This window comes from Pristis pectinata, chromosome 4 (genome assembly GCF_009764475.1).
Source record: "Pristis pectinata isolate sPriPec2 chromosome 4, sPriPec2.1.pri, whole genome shotgun sequence".
Lineage (NCBI taxonomy): Eukaryota > Metazoa > Chordata > Chondrichthyes > Rhinopristiformes > Pristidae > Pristis > Pristis pectinata.
Window position 1 is genome coordinate 113,336,879 of NC_067408.1, and position 18,071 is coordinate 113,354,949.

The following is an 18,071-nucleotide window of genomic DNA, read 5'->3' on the forward strand; positions in this document are numbered from 1 at the left end:
GGGAGAGGCTGCAATGAACGTTGGAGTTTGGGTCTGGGGCCATGTTCTCTTTCTTTAACTTCTCCCCATTCCCACCTGCTCATTGTGAGGTGTTACGGTAGAGTTAATATTGAGGACAGGGTGTGGAGTACGCAGTTGGCACGCTGGTCTTCATCAGTCAGGGCATCCAGTATAGGAGTTGGGACGTTATGTTGCAGTTGTAGAAGACATTGGTGAGACCACACCTGGAGTACCGTGTACAGTTTTGGTCACCCTGTTGTCGGAAAGACGTCATTAAGTTGGAAAGAGTGCAAAAAAGATTTACAAGAATGGTGCCAGGAGTCGAGGGCCTGAGTCACAGGGAGAGGTTGGGCAGGCTGGAACTTTATTCCTTGGAGCGTAGGAGACTGAGAGGTGACCTTATAGAGGTGTATAAAATCATGAAAGGCATAGATTAAGTGAATGCACAGTCTTTTTTCCAGGGAAAGGGAATCAAAAACTAAAGGGGATTAGTTTAAGGTGAGAGGGGAAAGATTTAAAGGACAACAGAGGGGCAACTTCTTGCCGCAGAGGGTGGCGAGTATATGGAATGGGCTGCCAGAGGAAGTGGTTGAGGCAGGTACAGTAAAGTACAATAAAGACTAATTAAAAGACACTTGGACAGGTACATGGATAGGAAAGGTTTAGAGGGATATGGGCCAAATGCAGGCAAATGGGACTTGCTTAGATGGGCATCTTGGTCAGCATGGATGAGTTAGGCTGATGGGCCTGTGTAAGGAAAGAGTTAAATTGGCCAAAAGTCATTTCTGATTCCTCCTTAGTACGTGCAGTAGTGTGCAACACAAAATGGTGTCAGCTCGGACTGTGGGAACGTTCTGAGAACTTATGAGAGTACAGATGCACATCCTTGAGATCAGATACCGGTGAAGGATGTTTTCTTCTTTAAAGTCCAGTTGTCTCTGTTTCCAAGTTAGGTATTTAGGACAAAGGTCACGAGTGATGAGGTGGTATAGGCTGGTACCACTAAGGAATGGAAAAGTACTGGGGTAAAAGTCACGTTTTTGAGGGGTATAAAAGGGGGCACCTTCTCTGTGCAAATCCGGACCTTCCCTTAGGCTGGGTCGCGACCAGTGCTAAGACACAGACAGAGGCTGTGTGAAAGGCTGTTGGACACCTGAGGTTCCCTCTGGCATTGTATAGATCAATTCATTGTTTGGTTGATAAGTAGTATTTAGCTTCCTTCTGTATTTTAAGTATTCTTCTTCCTTTTTGCATTTTATTTTTCATATAACTATAATAGTTTCTATAACCTTTTACACATGTACAGCACCTCCTTTGTTTGCAAATCCCTCTTGCTGCTGAATCAGGAAAGAACAAGGAACTAATTTTAAAATGTTTTCATTACAGCCCGTTTCCGTGCTGTGTTACTCTAAACCTGGGCATGCGTTCAAGTCACTCTCCAAAGAACTGAGCACAAAAGCCCAGGCCGATGCTCCAGTGCAGTACTGGGGGAATGCTGCACTGTCGGACGTCCCACCAAGCCCCCACCCATTCTATCAGGGGTACACAACATATCGCACGGCTCTGTTTCATGGGGAAACCCTTCATGGCATTAGACCTCACCAAAGTCGGCAGGGTTGTGGTAAGTCGGACAGTGTAGACCAATCTCTTTAAGATAAGGAACGAGACTGCAAACATTTCCACGGTAAATGCACTGTCCCTGGCTCAGAACGTACAGCTGGATAAAAAGAAAGGAACAAATTATGAATTAATGGCAATTATCCCCCTCCAACTGCCCACACACCCTGCTGAGTCTCGTTTCTGAAGACTGTTTTTTGGACTGAAGAGTGCAGCCTGCTTTGTTCTGCCTGGTTCCACCTACGTACAGTATAAGTGGGTCTGAGACCATGCTGCTTATTAACCTCCACATAATACTTGATGCCACCTCATTAATCCACCAGCATGCTCCAGTCTGAGGGAATGCTTGCCTTTATTGGTCGAGACACTGAGTTCAAGAGTCACTAAGTTATGATGCAGCTTTATGAAACCTTGGTTAGACTACATCTGGAGTATTGCATTCAGTTCTGGTCGCCCCATTACAGAAATGACGTGGAGGCTTTGAAGTGGGTGCAGAAGAGGTTCACCAGGAGGGCATGTGCTATAACAAGAGGCTGGACAAACTTGGGTTGTTTTCTCTGGAGCGGCAGGGGCTGTGGGGAGACCTGATGAAAGTTAATAAAATTATGAGAGGCATAGGTAGCGTAGACAGCCAGTATCTTTTTCCCTAGGGTCAAAATGTCTAATACTAGAGGGCATGCATTTAAGGTGAGAGGGGGAAGGTTCAAAGGAGATGTGCAGGGCAAGGTGTTTTTTGTTTTTACAGAGGGTGGTGGGTGCCTGGAATGTGCTGCTAGGGGTGGTGATGGAGGCAGATACAATGGAGGTATTTAAGAGGCTCCTAGGCACATGAAAATGCAGAGAATGGAGGGATATGGACCACGTGCAGGCAGAAGGGATTAGGTGTCATTAGAGCATAGAACGCAACAGCACAGTACAGGCCCTTTGGCCCACAATGTTGTGCTGACATTTAGCCTGCTCTGAGATCTAGCTAACCCTTCCCTCCCACATAGCCCTCCATTTTTCTATCATGCAGCTTAATTAGTTCTGCACAGCCTCGTGGGCCGAAGGGCCTGTTCCTGTGCTGTACTGTTCTATGATCTAAACGGCTGCTAGTCTTTCTAGCCACCAGTATCATGTGGCGAATCCACTCTCCACACTCCCAACGTGACATCCACTGGGTCTGGCTAGTTAGCTGCATTCAGAGCGATTCACCAGTTCTGGAGCTGGCTCTCACTCAACGTAGGCAGTGGAAGGAGCGGTGGAGGGGAGCGGGACAGTGGTGGATGGTGGGGGAAAACCAGGATGAGAAGCAGAGTGTTCATACTGCCATTACAAACCAAACGGAATAAATTCAAGCACAGAGTCCGATCTGCTTATAGCTGTCTATGCAGGCAGGCAAACACCCTCCATCCCCAAAGGCACTCTGGAGGAGATGATTGTTCTCTCCATGCAAACCTTCCTATCTGAAGGTAGTCTGTGGCTTCCAGTCCGAGTAGGATTCCAGTCACCAGCACTCCACCAACAGGGCTCAAAATCACTTCGGTGGAATGCGAATGCTCCCACTCACTGCGTCCTCCATTTATTGCTGTACCTCACGGTCTAAGTTGGAGAGATTCAGCACACTAACAGGCCCTTTGGCTCACCAAGTCTGTGCTAACCATCAAGGATCCATTGATATACTATTTCTAACTTGACGTATTTCGTTCTTCCCACAGTCCCATCAACTTCCCCCTAAATTCTACCATTTATCTACACACGAGGGGCAATTCACAGTAGTCAATTAACCGATCAGCCTACACCTCTTTGGGATGTGGAAGGAAACCGGAGCCACCAGGGGAAACCAACCTGGTCACAGAGAGAATGTGTAAACTCCACACAGACAGCACCTGAGGTTGGGATTGAACTCCGGTTGCTGGACCTGTGAGGCAGTGACTCTACACACCGTGCCGCCTGTCTGGGGTACCAGCGTTGTTCAGGGAAACTGGACACACTTCCTCTGATCTGGTCCCTAGCCGGTCCTGTGGCGATCGATATTATCTCTCAGCTTTTCCTCACCATAGTAAGTACAGCACAGGAACAGGCCCTTCAGCCCACAATGTCTGTGCCAAACATGAAACCAAATTTAATAAGATAAGATTTCTTTATTAGTCACAGGTACATCAAAACACACAGTGAAATGCATCTTTCACGTAGAGTGTTCTAGGGGCAGCCCGCAAGTGTCGCCACGCTTCTGGCACCAACATAGCATGCCCACAACTTCCTAACCCACATGCCTTTGGAGTGCAAGAGGAGACCCACGCAGACACGGGGAGAACGTACAAACTCCTTACAGACAGCAGCCAGAATTGAACCCGAGTCGCTGGCGCTGTAATAGTGTTACGCTAACCGCTACACTACCGTGCCTGCCCTAATGAATCCCATCTGCCTGCACGTGGTCCACATCCCTCCATTGCCTGCAAGTTCATGTGCCTGTCTAAATGCCTCCTAAACATTGCTGTGCTATCTGCTTCCACTTCTACTCCTGGCAGCACATTCCAGGCGCCCACCACAAAACTTGCCCCACAAATCTCCTTTAGATCTTTCCCCTCTCACCTTAAACCTATGCCCTCTAGTATTTGACATTTCTCCCCTGGGAAAAAGACTGATCATCTATCCTCTCTTTGCCTCCCAAAACTTTAGATACTTCCATCAGTTCTCCCTTCAGCCTTGACACTCCAGAGAAAACAACCCAAATTTGTCTTCGGTGTTGATTCTGAACTGGTTTCTTGAATCAGGGGCATTTGTGGGATGGATGGCAAATTCCAGCGGCGTTCACATCCATGACTGAAATAAAAACTATTCCAGCGTTATCAACCAGGATTCCCATCCTCCAGGAACCCTGCTGAAAGCATCTGCTTGAGTCAAGTGTGAAGGAAGGATGATGTAGTCGAACCAGTTGTTGCTGTGCATGGCCAAGGGTCACCTAACATTCATTGCAGCCCGCATCCATACCACCAAAGTAGGGCAGGAGAACCACGGGTCATAATACAGAAGGAGCCCAATTGGCACCTTGAGTGCGAGAAGGGACAAGCCTGGTAGAAGAACCATCAGGCTTGCCCCACTCTCTCCTCACAGCCCGACACATTCTTCCCTTTCAGATATTTATTCAGCTCCCTTTTAAATGCTATAGCTGATTCTGTCTACACTATTACCCTTCGCAGTACATTCTAGTCTCCAACCATATGTCCAGTGAGAAAGCTTCTCCTCACGTCAGACCTTTGCCAGTTATCATTCTCTGTCACGTGGGCGGCCAACCTTCCCACCAGTGGAAATACATTCTCTGTGTGTTCATTCCAGAAACAGAAATCCCTCCTAGTATCCTTCGACTCACTCTGGATGAGGAACTCTCTCACGCAAACATGAGTGAGGGGCAATCATGGACAGCTGGGATTAGACTATCACTGGGGCAAGGCCAGCAGAAGGAGATGCAGTAGGTGTCTTACCTTGTCAAACAGCTCGAAAAGCTTGGCACTAGGCTGATGTATGGTACAGATTACAGTCCTCCCACCCTGGGCCAACGATTTCATCTGAGATAGAACCTGGAAACACGAGGAACTGTCCAGGCCACTGCAACCAAACAAATGGACAATGAAATTAGTCCCGTAGAAGATGCAAGAAATAAGAGCAGGAGGTGACCATTAAGCCAAACAACTTTACTCAACCATTTCATGGGATCATAGCTGATCTGATTTCTCAACTCCACTTTCTTGTCTGTTAGATCCTGAGGGGTGGGCATGTGTGCTTGAGGATGCTTCCTCTTGTGGCAGAATCTAGAACTAGGGGCCAATGTTTAAAAGGTGTCTGCCATTAAGACTGAGATGAGATCTGAACTTTTCTTGGAGATGAGTCTTTAGAATTTGTTCCCTCAAAGCAGAGTCTTTGAATATTGTTAATAAAGAGGTAGATGTTTGATAAGGTGAGAGGGGAAAGGTTTAAAGGGGATGTGAGGGGCAAGTTTTTCCACAGAGGGTGGTGGATATATGGAACAAGCTGCCAGAGGAAGTGGTTGAGGTGGGTACAGTTATGACATTTAAAAGGCATTTGAACAGGTACATAGATAGGAGAGGTTTAGAGGGATAGGGGCCAAACACAGGCAAATGGAGGCTCAGATGGCCGGCATGGACGAGTTGGGCTGAGGGGCTTGTTTCCATGCTGTATAACTCTATGACTTTAAAAAGGTGAAAAGTTACTGTGGGTAGATGGGAATGTTTTGATGAATTTACAAGCAGATCAATTGTGATCTTATTAAATGGTGCAGCAGGCTCGGTGGAGTGTCCTACTCCTGCCCTTCATATTATGCTTATCAATTGTCCTGACTTGCATTAAGTCCTATCCCTCCATCACTCTGCGTGTACACTGGTCTCTAGCCCGGTAAAACCCTGAAATTAAAATTTCTGTACTCGTTTAAAAATCCTTCCAAGTGCTTTACACATCACTAAATCCTTCATTGTTGCTGGGCCTAAAACTCCAGAACTCCTGAGCCAACAGCGCTACAGACTGTAGCAGTTCAAGGCGGCAACTCAACACCACATTTTCAAGGGTAACTGGGGAGGAACAATAAATGACGGCCTTGCCACAGACACCCAAATCCTGAAGATGTATAATAAAAAGATTCCTGGCCTTCACACCCGTTTTTCCATTGCGCCTTCATTAGTAGCCGTGTTTTCACCTGTATGGCTCCAAAAAATTAAGGTTATGCATTTGGTAAGAGGAATCTAAAGGCAGGCTATAATCAAAATGGAGAAAGACTGTAGATAAGCAATTTATGATTCTTGTGCAGAAGAGTTAGCAGGCAGGGGCAGCAGGTGGTAATGAAGGCAAATAATACCTCGGTCTTTTTTTTAAACAAGAGGACTGAAGTTTAGAAATGGAGAAGTATTGCTTCTGATGAAGCCATACCTGGAGTACTGTACACAGTTTCAGTCCCCTTTTTAAGAAAGGACATTCACAGATGCTGAGCACTTCTTGCGAGTTCTGTTTTTATTTCAGATTCTCAGCATCCTTGGTGTTTTGCTTCTGGACCAGTTAATATTGGGAGATGTCCCATCCAGGTCAAAGCACTTCCACCCATCAGTACCTCCTAACTCTTTGGATTACAGTTTAGACTTTCCAAATAAGTGTTGATTCAAATAAAGCAACAAACAAGATGCTGGAGGAACTCAGCGGGTCAGGCAGCATCTGTGGAGGGAAATGGACAGTCAATGTTTCAGGTTGAGATGACGGGCTGTGACCCAAAATGTCGACTGTCCACTCCCTCCCTGCCCCATAGACGAGTTCCTCCAGCAGATTGTTTGTTGCTCTAGATTCCAGCATCTGCAGACTCTCGCATCTTAATTCAACTAAAGCTGGTCCAAAAACACCTGCATACACCTCCACCCACACCCCAGGTCCACAATTTTAACACGTTACACCGATTTTGCAAAGAGAGTGTTAAAGTTTATACAAAAGAGCAAAATCTACCTGGTCGGCTCATCGAAAAACATGACGGGAGGGTTGTTCACCAGTTCAAGGGCAATGGCAAGACGCTTGCGTTGGCCTCCAGAAAGGCTACCTGTCCGAATGTTAGCACACTCCAGCAGTCCAAGAGCAGTTAGAATCTCCTTCACCTATCAAGATGTGAGATCATAAGGTCAGATTAGAAGGGTTGTTGGCTTTCCTGCCGAGGTCCCAAGTCCTAAATTCCCTCCCTGATCCTCCCGATCTCTCCACCACCTCTAGGATAGCCAATGAGGATTTGAGGCCCCAAGTGCAGTTTTGTCACCAAGCCCAGGAGCTACAGGGAATGAGGGGATTACCCCAAAAGGAAAGGCTGAGCTGTTTGGGTCAGTATTCCCTGGGGTTTAGGAAAATATGTAGTGATCTGCAGTTATTTTTACTTCTCGGTGGTTGAACCGGTGTTTGTGAACCCGAGATGCATGCCATCTAGACCAGGTGACTTCTCCATTGTATGTGCAGCCAATGCAGGGTTAGGATAAGGAAGCAGAATCAGGACAAGCCCAAGACGGGGCTCACCATCTCTTTCCGGCCTTCGTCTTTCTCCTGGAGCTTCAGGTTTGCCGAGACCTGAAAAATAACAAACACTAAGTTACAAAGAGGCTCAGGTGTCAGCTGCTGTGCACAGATCCCATGTTAATCAACTGCAGGGAACAGAAACGTAGCCCAATGTAAGAGACGAAAAACACAATGATGCTGGAGGAACTCAGCAGGCCAGGCAGCAGCTGTGGAGAAAAGCAGCCAGTCAACATTTCGGGTCAGGACCCTTCTTCAGGACTGAAGATAGGAAAAGGGGAAGCCCAATATATAGGAGGGAAAAGCAGAGCAGTGATAGGTGGACAAAAGAAGGGAGGCGGGGTGGGCACAAGGTGGTGATAGGTAGATGCAAGTAAGAGGTAGTGATAGGCAGGTGCAGGGGCCCAATGTCAGGCCTCCTCACGATACACCACCCCAGCTCAGCAATCATCTGCTGAAACTGTAGCTATACTGCCACTCTAAAACACTGGATACCTCTCCGTATCAGCGCAAATGTAGCAAGATATTCTGTAAAACTGGATGGGCTGAGCCACCACACATCAATTATTTCAGACCCCTCAGTGAAAACCAATGTTTCAGAATCACATTTATTATCACTAACTTATTCAACATGAAATTTGTCATTTTGCAGCAGCAGTAAGGTGCAAAGATATAAAATTACTATAAGTTACAAAAATAAAATTCAATCCGGAGAAGTGTGAGATGGTACACTTTGGAAGGACAAACTCCAAGGCAGAGTACAAAGTTAATGGCAGGATTCTTAGTAGTGTGGAGAAGAGGGATCTGGGGGCTCCATATCCACAGATCCCTGAAAGTTGCCTCACAGCTGGATAGGGTAGTTAAGAAAGCTTATCGGGTGTTAGCTTTCATAAGTCGAGGGATCGAGTGTAAGAGCCGTGAGGTAATGATGCAGCTCTATTAAACTCTGGTTAGACCACACTTAGAGTACTGCGTCCAGTTCTGGTCGCCTCATTATAGGAAGGATGTGGAAGCGTTGGAAAGGGTGCAGAGGAGATTTACCAGGATGCTGCCTGGTTTAGAGTATGCATTATGAGGAGAGACTAAGGGAGCTAGAGCTTTACTCTTTGGTGAGAAGGAGGATGAGAGGAGATATGATAGAGGTGTACAAAATATTAAGAGGAATAGATAGAGTGAACAGCCAGCGCCTCTTTCCCAGGGCACCGATGCTCAATACAAGAGGGCATGGCTTTAAAGTAATGGGTGGGAAGTTCAAGGGAGATATCAGAGGAAGGTTGTTTACCCAGAGAGTGGTTGGGGCAATGGAATGCACTGCCTGGGGCAGTGGTGGAGGTAGGTACATTGGTCAAATTCAAGAGATTACTAGATGAGCATATGGAGTAATTTAAAATAGAGGGATATGTGGGAGGAAGGGGTTAGATAGTCTTAGGCGAGGTTTAAAGGTCAGCCCAACATTGTGGGCTGAAGGGCCTATATCGTGCTGTACTGTTCTGTGTTTAAACAGTGCAAAAAAAATAACGAGGTGGCATTCATGAACCATTCAGAAATCTGATGGCGGAGGGGAAGAAGCTGCTCCTGAATCTGTTTCTGCACCAACGTTACAAAGATAGCTTACCTGGTCGAACAGGGAGAGGGCAAGGTTGAGGTATTAGGGGTGGCACAATAGCACTGTCGTTAGTGCTGCTACCTCACAGATCCAAGGACCTGCAGTCAATCCCGACCTATGCTGTTTGCGTGGAGTCTTCCCTGTGGTTTCCTTCAGGTGTTCCGGCTACCTTCCACATCCCAAGGATGTACTGGTAAGTTAGCTGGGCTTTTTCCCCAGGCTGTCAGGCTCCTGAATACCCTGGACGCAGTCTCAGACAAATGCCGCGTCAAAAGTCCTGGTTTGCACAACGGCGCATAAGAACTTTGGCTGCTGCTGAACATGTTTATACACTTAGTGCAACACACTGAGTTCTGTATTTTCTTTGCCCAAATCGGTTTTGCACTGACCTTGCACTAATTTTGTATCCTGTATAACTTTTTTGCACTATTTGTGCTTGCACAATTTTTCTGTCTGCGTTTATTGTATGTCCTCTGTTGTGCAAGGCTAGGGGAAACGACATTTTGTTCCTCCATGCATTTTTATAGCATTTGGGCGAATGACAATAAAGTATAACTTGAACTTGAACTGTAAATTATCCGAGCACAGGTAAGTGGCAGAGAGTCAAAGAGGGGAGTTGATGGGCACATGAGAGAATAATTTGCAGGAAAGCAAGTGAGGAGGATTGAGACTATGGCATTAATATTTTGGAAGCTGACAGGGCCTGATGAGCTGTATGCAACATCAACATTGATCCAACTAGAAAAATGGAACAGCTTTGAGGGGTTGAATACCCTTCTAATCTGTGCCCGGCTCCTGCACTACAAGAGTGTTTTGGACTTTGAGTGTGCCCATTGTTCAACAGACTCTGGATTAGCATTCCAGAATTCCAGATCCACGAGGTCTATAGGGAGCTGTGTTTTTCTGGCCCAGGAAGCAGGGAGCTGCAGGGCAGCTGTGAGGGCTAACTTTGTCACCAATCCACATGCTCCAGTGGGGGATTCCAGAGCACCATTGCTGGTCAAGAAAGCTCTCTAGCACCTCTGCATCCTCAGGAGGCTAAAGAAATATGGCACGTCCCCTTTGACCCTCACCAGTTTTTATTGATGCATCCTATCCGGATGCATCATGGCTTAATATGGTAACTGCCCTGAACGAGACTGCAAGAAACTGCACAGAGATGTGGAGACAACTCAGCATATCACGGAAACGATCCTCCCCTCCATGGACTCTGTCTATACTTCTCACTGCCTTGGTAAAGCAGCCAGCATAGTCAAAGACCCCACCCACCCTGGACATTCTCTCTTCTCCCTCCTCCCACTGGGCAGAAGATACAAGGAATCTTCATTAGTCACATGTACATCAAAACAAACAGTGAAATGCATCTTTTGTGTAGAGTGTTCTGGGGGCAGCCCACAAGTGTCACCACACTTCCAGCGCCAACAGAGCATGCCCACAACTTCCTAACCCATACGTCTTTGGAATGTGGGAGGGAACCAGAGCACCCAGAGGAAACCCACACAGACACGGGGAGAACGTACAAACTCCTTACAGACAGTGGCTGGAATTGAACCCGGGTCGCTGGCGCCGTAATAGCGTTATGCTAACTGCTACACTACCTTGCCTGGCCACCTGAAAGCATATTCGGCCAGGCTCAAAGGCAGCTTCTATCCCGCTATTATACCACTATTGAACAGATCTCTTATACAATAAGATGGACTCTTGACCTCAATCTACTTCCTCATGGCCTTGCACCTTACTGTCTGCCTGCATTGCACTTTCTCTGTAACTGTAACACTATTCTGGCTTCTGCCCTCTTCCTTTCCAGTCCTGATGAAGGGTCTTGACCTGAAATGTCGACTGTTAATCTCCCTCCATAGATGTTGCCTGACCTGCTGAGTTCCTCCAGCATTTTGTATGTGTTGCTCCAGATTCCAGCATCTGCAGAATTTCTTGTGTCTCCATTCTGTTATTGTTTTCTCTTGTACTACCTCAATGTACTGATATGATGAAGTGATCTGTATCGATGGCATACAAAAAAATGTTTTTCACTGTACCTCGGTACATATGCCAATGATAAACCAATTCACCAATTTATGATGCAGAGGTGAGCAGGTTGGGCCAGTTTAGAAGAATGATAAGTCAGGATCTCAATGAAACAAGATACTTGAGGGAGCTTAACAGGGCATTTCTGAGAGGAAAGTTTCTCCTTCGGGGGGAATCTAGTGCATTAATTCAGAATAAAGAGCTACCCACTTACAATGGAGAGGAGGAGAAATAGCTCCTCTGACAATGTTGTGATTCTTTGGAATTCTATATCACTCACTTTGGAAGTCGAGTCACTGATATTCAAGACTGAGGAACGTTTTTACATACGGACATAAAGGAAAAGGAGCAGAAGGTGGCCAGTTGGTTCCTCAAGCCTGGTCCGCCATTCAGTAAGATCACAGCTGAAAACCAATCTTAGCCTCAGCACCACTTCCCCTCTCTCCTCCCATACCTCCTTCATTCCCCTGTTGTTCAAGTGTCTGCCAAACTCTACCCTGAATATATTTAATGACCACTGCACCACAGCTCCCTGGGGTAGAGAGTTCCAAAGATTAACGGCCCTCAGAGAAGAAATTCCTCTTCATCTCCATCTGAAATGGGTCAGCTTATTCTGATACCGTCACCAATGCAAACATCATCTCAGCGTCCACCCTATCAATCCCTCTCAGGATCTTACACATTTCAATAAAATCTTCTCTCACGATACTCCACTGCGCACAGGCCCAAACTGTTCAAACTTTCTTCACACATCAACCTCTTCATACGAGGAATCAACCCAGTTTGAAACCTACTGGATACTGAAAGGCCTGGAATAGAGTGGACATGGAGAGGATGTTTCCATTAGGAGGGGGGTCTAGAATCCAAGGGCACTGCCTCAGGATAAAGGGACATCTCTTTACAACTCAGATGAGGAGGAATTTCTTCAACCAGAGGTTGATGAATCTGTGGAGTTTGTTGCCACAGAGGGTGGTGGAGGCCAAGTCATCGGGTGTACTTAAGGCAGAGATTGATAGGTGCTTGATTGGTAAGGGGGTTAAAGGTTACGGGGAAAAGGCAACAGAATGGGGTTAAAATAAAATCAGCCACGATTCACAGGGTGCAAGGGACACAACGAGGTAGATTGTGAGGCCAAGAGTCCATCTTATTGTACAAGAGGTCCGTTCAGTAGTCTTATAACAGCGGGATAGAAGCTGTCCTTGAGCCTGGTGGTACGTGCTTTCAGGATGTTTGTATCTTCTGCTTGATGGGAGGGGGGAGAAGAGAGAATTTCCAGGGTGGGAGGGGTCTTTGATTATGTCGGCTGCTTTACCAAGGCAGAAAAAGTGCGCTGTATGACTCTATAACCCACACAATGGTAGGTCAATCAACCTATAATTACAGTGGTCAATCAACCTGCTAATTGGCACATTTTTGGAATGAGGAAGGAACCAGGATTTTATTTTAAAACTCACAGTCCCAGGGAGAATGTGCATGCTCCGTGGTTATGAATGAACCCAGGTCACTGAAACCTTGAGGCAGCAGCACTAACAGCTGCACCACTGTGTGGACCTTAATTCCAGTGATGTGCATTTTGCTGTTTTTAAATCACTCCAAGACCTTGAGCTCTGGAATTGCCTTCTGAGACCTTAACTGCCTCTTTATAGCTCTCTCCTCCTCTGAGATGTTCTTTAACCATATTGGCCAAGTGATTGGTCATTTGCCTCATATGCTGGAGTCTATTAGTTTCTGATGGCAGGAGAACATCCCAAGGTACTTCCTAAGTGGAAGGAGCCATGTGAATGTAACTTGTTACAACACACAAAGGAGTTGGAGGAATTCAGTGGGTCAGGCAGCATCTGTGGAGGGAAATGGACTTTAGACGTTTTGGATCAAGACCCTTCATCAGGACTGGAAAAAAAAGAGTAATAGCCAGTTTAAAGAGATGAAGGGGAGCAAGAACTGGCAGGTGAAAGGTGATATCTCCCCTCCTTCTTTCCAGTCCAGATGAAGGATCTCGACCTGAAACGTTGACGGTCCATTTCCCTCCACAGATGCTGCCTGACCCGCTGAGTTCCTCTAGCACCTTTGTGTGTTGCTCCAGATTCCAGCATCTGCAAAATCTCGTGTCTCAATGTAGTTTGTCATTGTTGTCATACATAGCATCTTAGAGCATTGACCTACCATCATTGCCTCCTGAACGGTGAGATGGGGGAGCAACATGTCATCCTGCATGATGTAACAGGACACTTTGCGGAAGGATCGCAGATCTCGAGGTCGCCCGTTTATCAGGACCTGTCCTTTCATTCCCGTCTCTCTAGAATCGCAAAAACAAAGCAGATCAGTAAGAAGAACCCATGAAAGGATTATTAACTCCAATAACTGGATTTCCAATAAACTGCAGATGTCAGAAATCTGAAATAAAAACAGGAAAATGCTGGAAACACTCAGCAGTTCCAATAAACATTTCTACTTAAGATTTGATGTACAGAGGGATCTTGGGATCCAAGTCCACAGCTCCCTGAAAGTGGCTGCACATCAACAGGGTGATAAAGAAGGCGTGTGGCATCCTAGCCTTTACCAATTGAGGCATTGAGTTCAAGAGTCAGAAAGTGATGCTGCAGCTTTATAAAACTGTCGTTAGGCTGCATCTGGAGTATTGCATTCAATTCAAGTGGCCCCCATTATTGGAAGGATGTAGAGACTTCAGAGAGGGTGCAGAAGAGGTTTCGCAGGATGCTGCCTGGATTAGAGGGCATGAGCTATTAGAGGTTGGATAAACATGGGTTGTTTTCTCTGGAGTGGCAGAGGCTGAGGGGAGACCTGACAGAAGTTTATAAAGTTATGAGAGGCATAGATAGACAGAATCTTTCTCCCAGGGTCAAGTTGTCCAATACGAGAGGGCATGCACTCAAGCTGAGAGGGGGAAAAGTTCAAAGGAGATGTGCAGAGAAAGTTTGTTTCTAAACACACCCAGAGAACAGTGGGTGCCTGGAATGTGCTGCCGGGGGTGGTGGTGGAGGCTGATATGATAGGCTTTTAGATTGGCACATGGATATGCAGAGAATGGAGGGATATGGACATTGTGTAGGCAGATTGTCTGATTGATGGTGAAGGACCATAAAAATTGCAAGAGCACAAGGAAATAAGAACAGTAGGCCATTCAGCCCCTCAAGTCTGACCTGCCATTCAATATAATCATGGCTGATCTACCCAAAGCTAAGAAGCTGCAGATGGTAGTGGACTCTGCCCAATACATCACGGACACATCCCTCCCTACCATCGGTAGTATCTACAGGTGGTGTCCAAGAAGGCAATGTCCATCACAGAGAGTGGTGGGTGCGTGGAACACACTGCCGGCAGAGGTTGTGGGGGCAGATACATTAGGGACATTTAAGAGACTCTTAGATAGACACATGAATGATAGAGAAATGAGAGAGAAGTGTTAACATTTGGGAGGGAAAGGTTTGATATTAGAGCAGGATAAAATGTTGGCACAACATCATGGGCTGAAGGGCCTGTACTGTGCTGTAGTGTTCTATGTTCTATCATCAAAGATCCCCACCATCCAGACCATGCCATCTTCTCGCAGCTACCATCGGGCAGGAAGTACAGAAGCCTGAAATCCCACACCACCAGGTTCAGGAACAACTACTTCCCTTCAACCACTGGTTCTTGAACCAACCGGCACCACCCTAATCACTACAGTTTAGCAACACTATGACCACTTTGCACTGAAATGGACTTCTATTTTGTTCTAATTGTGTTCTCTCTTGTAAAAATTGTATTTATATTTTTCTTGTGAATGCTGCTTACATGACGCTATGTGCCTGTGATGCTGCTGCAAATAAGTTTTTCATTGCACCTGTGCATATGTGTAATTGTGCATTTGACAATAAACTCAACTTTGACCTCAGGCCTCAACATCTGTGGGTCAGGTCCCCATTACCACTAATCTTTCAAACTTTTCCCCAAGTTAAATACTTCCAATAATCTAGTTTCCAAACACCCTCTGGGGTACAGAATTCCAGAGAGTTACCACACTCAGAGAAGCAATGTGTATGTACCTCCATTTTAAATGACTAGCCCCTTCTCTTGAAATTATGTCCCCTCGTTTGAGACTCTCCCACTAGTGGAAACATCTTGACATCTGCCTTATTATATAAAATCCTAAAGGGACATAACAAGATCACCCTCATTCTTTAGACCGCAAGGAATATAGACCCAAACTGTTTAGCCTCGCTTGATCAAACAACTCTCTCATTCCAGGAATCAGCCTGGTAAATGTCTTTTGGACTGCCTCCAATGCTAATATACATTTTTTCTTAGGTCAGGGGAACAAAACTGTAAACTCCAACCCTTCAACAACAAAGGCCATTGTACCACTTCCCCTTTCACTACTTGCTGTACCCACCTGCTAGATTTGTGAGATTCACCCATAATAACCCTCTGTACTTCACTCTTACAGTCTTGTTCCAGTTAGATAACCCTTTCCGATTGGTTGCACAGAAGATTCCACACCATGAGATTGACATATCAGGTGACCTATGTTTGGAAGTGGAACCAGAAAAGCTGGAGGAGGGAGGTCAGCTGGAGTAACTCTGCACTAACGTAGACTGTGTTTTTTTTTGTTCTAATTATGTTTTCTTGTAAAAGTTGTGTACAATTTATGTTTTTTTCTTGTGAATGCTGTGCATCTGATGCTACGTGCCTGGGACGCTGCTGCAAGTAAGTTTTTCACTGCACCTGTGCACACATGGACTTGTGTGTATAACAATAAACTCGACTTTGACTTTTGACTTTGAGTTAGCAACTCTCTCACACCAGTGTAACGTCTGGGCTTCCCATACTAGACATCACCATGGTCTCTGGCCAGTAGTGGGCACTGGGCAGACACCACCTTGCTTTGTGAAAATGGTGGAAGTGTTGGGACCTTTTATGACCAAGTGGTCAAAGACCAGTGCAATCGTCAAACGCCTCCCAACGAAACACTTGACCCAATTAATAGATCATTAAAGGTCACATGTAAATCATGCCTCAAAGAGAAATCAAGAAATGGATGCAGGAGTCAGCTTCTATCCCGCTGTTATAAGACTATTGAATGGTCCTCTTTATGATGAGACAGACTCTTGAGCTCACAATCTATCTTACCGTGGCCTTGCACCTTATTGTCTGCCTGCAGTGCACTTTCTCTGTAACTGTAACACTTCATTCTACATTCTGTTATTGTTTTCCCTTGTACTATCCCAATGTACTGATGTGATGAAATGATCTGCATGGATGACATGCAAAACAAAGTTTTTCACTGTACCTCAGTACATGTGACAATAATAAACCAATTACCATTCAGCTCAAGCCTGCTCTGTTATTCAATAAAATCACTGTTTATCTGATCTTTGTCCCCCACTCTCCTATCCCCATCACCCTTCTGTAATTCAGAGTTATCAGTCTCAGCTGAGGTAGAGAATTCCAAAGACTAACCACTATCTGGGTGAAGGAAGTCCTTTTTGTCTCAATCTTTGAGAGTATCTTGAGAGTAAAGCTCCCAATTCTATATTCCCCCATAAAGGAAACTTCTTCTCTGTGAAGCCTTTACCCTGTGAAGATATTTCAGAAACTCATAGTTCCATAAGATCACCTCTCATCCTTCTAATCTCTGAACAGTATGTGCTCAATGTTCCTTGTAATGGATGGAGGATAACAAAAGTTCATCAGATATAGGTGGGGAGGGATTGTCCTATGAGGAGAGATTGAGCAGACTCAGCTACGCTCTCCAGACTTTAGAAGAAAGAGAGATAATATCCCAAGATCGAAATGTCTAATACTGGACGTCATGCATTTAAAGGTAAGGGGAATAATCTCAAAGGTGTGCAGGGCAATTTTCACCACCACCGCACACCCCCCCCACCCCCCCCCAAACACACACACACACACACACACACACAGAGTGGTGGGTTCCTGGAAATATGCTGCCAGGGGTGGTAGTGGGGGCAGATATGATCAAGGTGTTTAAGAGGCTCTTAGATAGGTACATGAATGTGCAGAGAACAGAGGGATATGGACATTGTGTAGGTAGAAGGATTAGTTTAGTTAAGTATTTAATTACTCATTTAATTAGCTTGGTGCAACATCATAGGCCAAAGGACCTGTTCCTGTGCTATGTTCTATCTCCTTGAGATGCACAAAATCCTTACAAGGTCAGGACTGTTGCAGAGATAATAATTCTCCCATCTAGGTTGTCTAGGGGTCAGCCATTCGGAAAAATTTCATCAGCTTGAGGGGAGTGAAACTGTGGAATTTTCTGCCCAAGAGGGCAACAGGGGCTCAGTTGTTGCATAAATTCAAGACAGAGGTCAACAGATCCTTGGATATAAAGGGAATCAAGGTTCACAAAGTTAGTGTAGGGAAGTGACACTGAAGTAAAATGTCAGCCACGGTTTTACAGAATGACACAGCAAGCAAGAGATTGAAAGGCCATCTCCTGTTTCTACTTTGTACATTCTTAAATCTTTTTCACCTGCTTAATCTTTCCTCATTAGACAACCTTTTGTGAACCTTCTCCACACCACCTCCAAGGCAAGTACACACTACTTATTTTACACAATAGAGCAATGCACGTTCATAAGCCTATCTAAGAGCCTCTTAAACACCTCTATCAATTTACAAAATGGGCTACATGGCAAATTGGAAGGCAAGCTGAGCAAGATTAGCCTACTGTAGACAATATGCATCCACAATGGACTTTCCCAGCTGATTCCATATTTATTACAATAAGTTTTTGTTTTAAATTGCACTTTTGTTGAATGCATAGCTA

General features: G+C 45.6%; 1 protein-coding gene across 1 annotated transcript in view; it reads right to left on the reverse strand.

Moving 5' to 3' along the window:
* Positions 1-18,071, reverse strand: part of LOC127570032 (ATP-binding cassette sub-family G member 1) — a 60,020-nt gene that overhangs the window by 16,432 nt on the left and 25,517 nt on the right. Inside the window, exons 4-8 of the mRNA XM_052015244.1 lie at positions 13,442-13,574; positions 7,651-7,701; positions 7,099-7,244; positions 5,082-5,205; positions 1,603-1,717 (exon numbers count right to left, since the gene is read on the reverse strand). Of these exons, the coding sequence (XP_051871204.1) occupies positions 1,603-1,717; positions 5,082-5,205; positions 7,099-7,244; positions 7,651-7,701; positions 13,442-13,574 (569 nt within the window). The remainder of the gene's footprint in view (positions 1-1,602; positions 1,718-5,081; positions 5,206-7,098; positions 7,245-7,650; positions 7,702-13,441; positions 13,575-18,071) is intronic.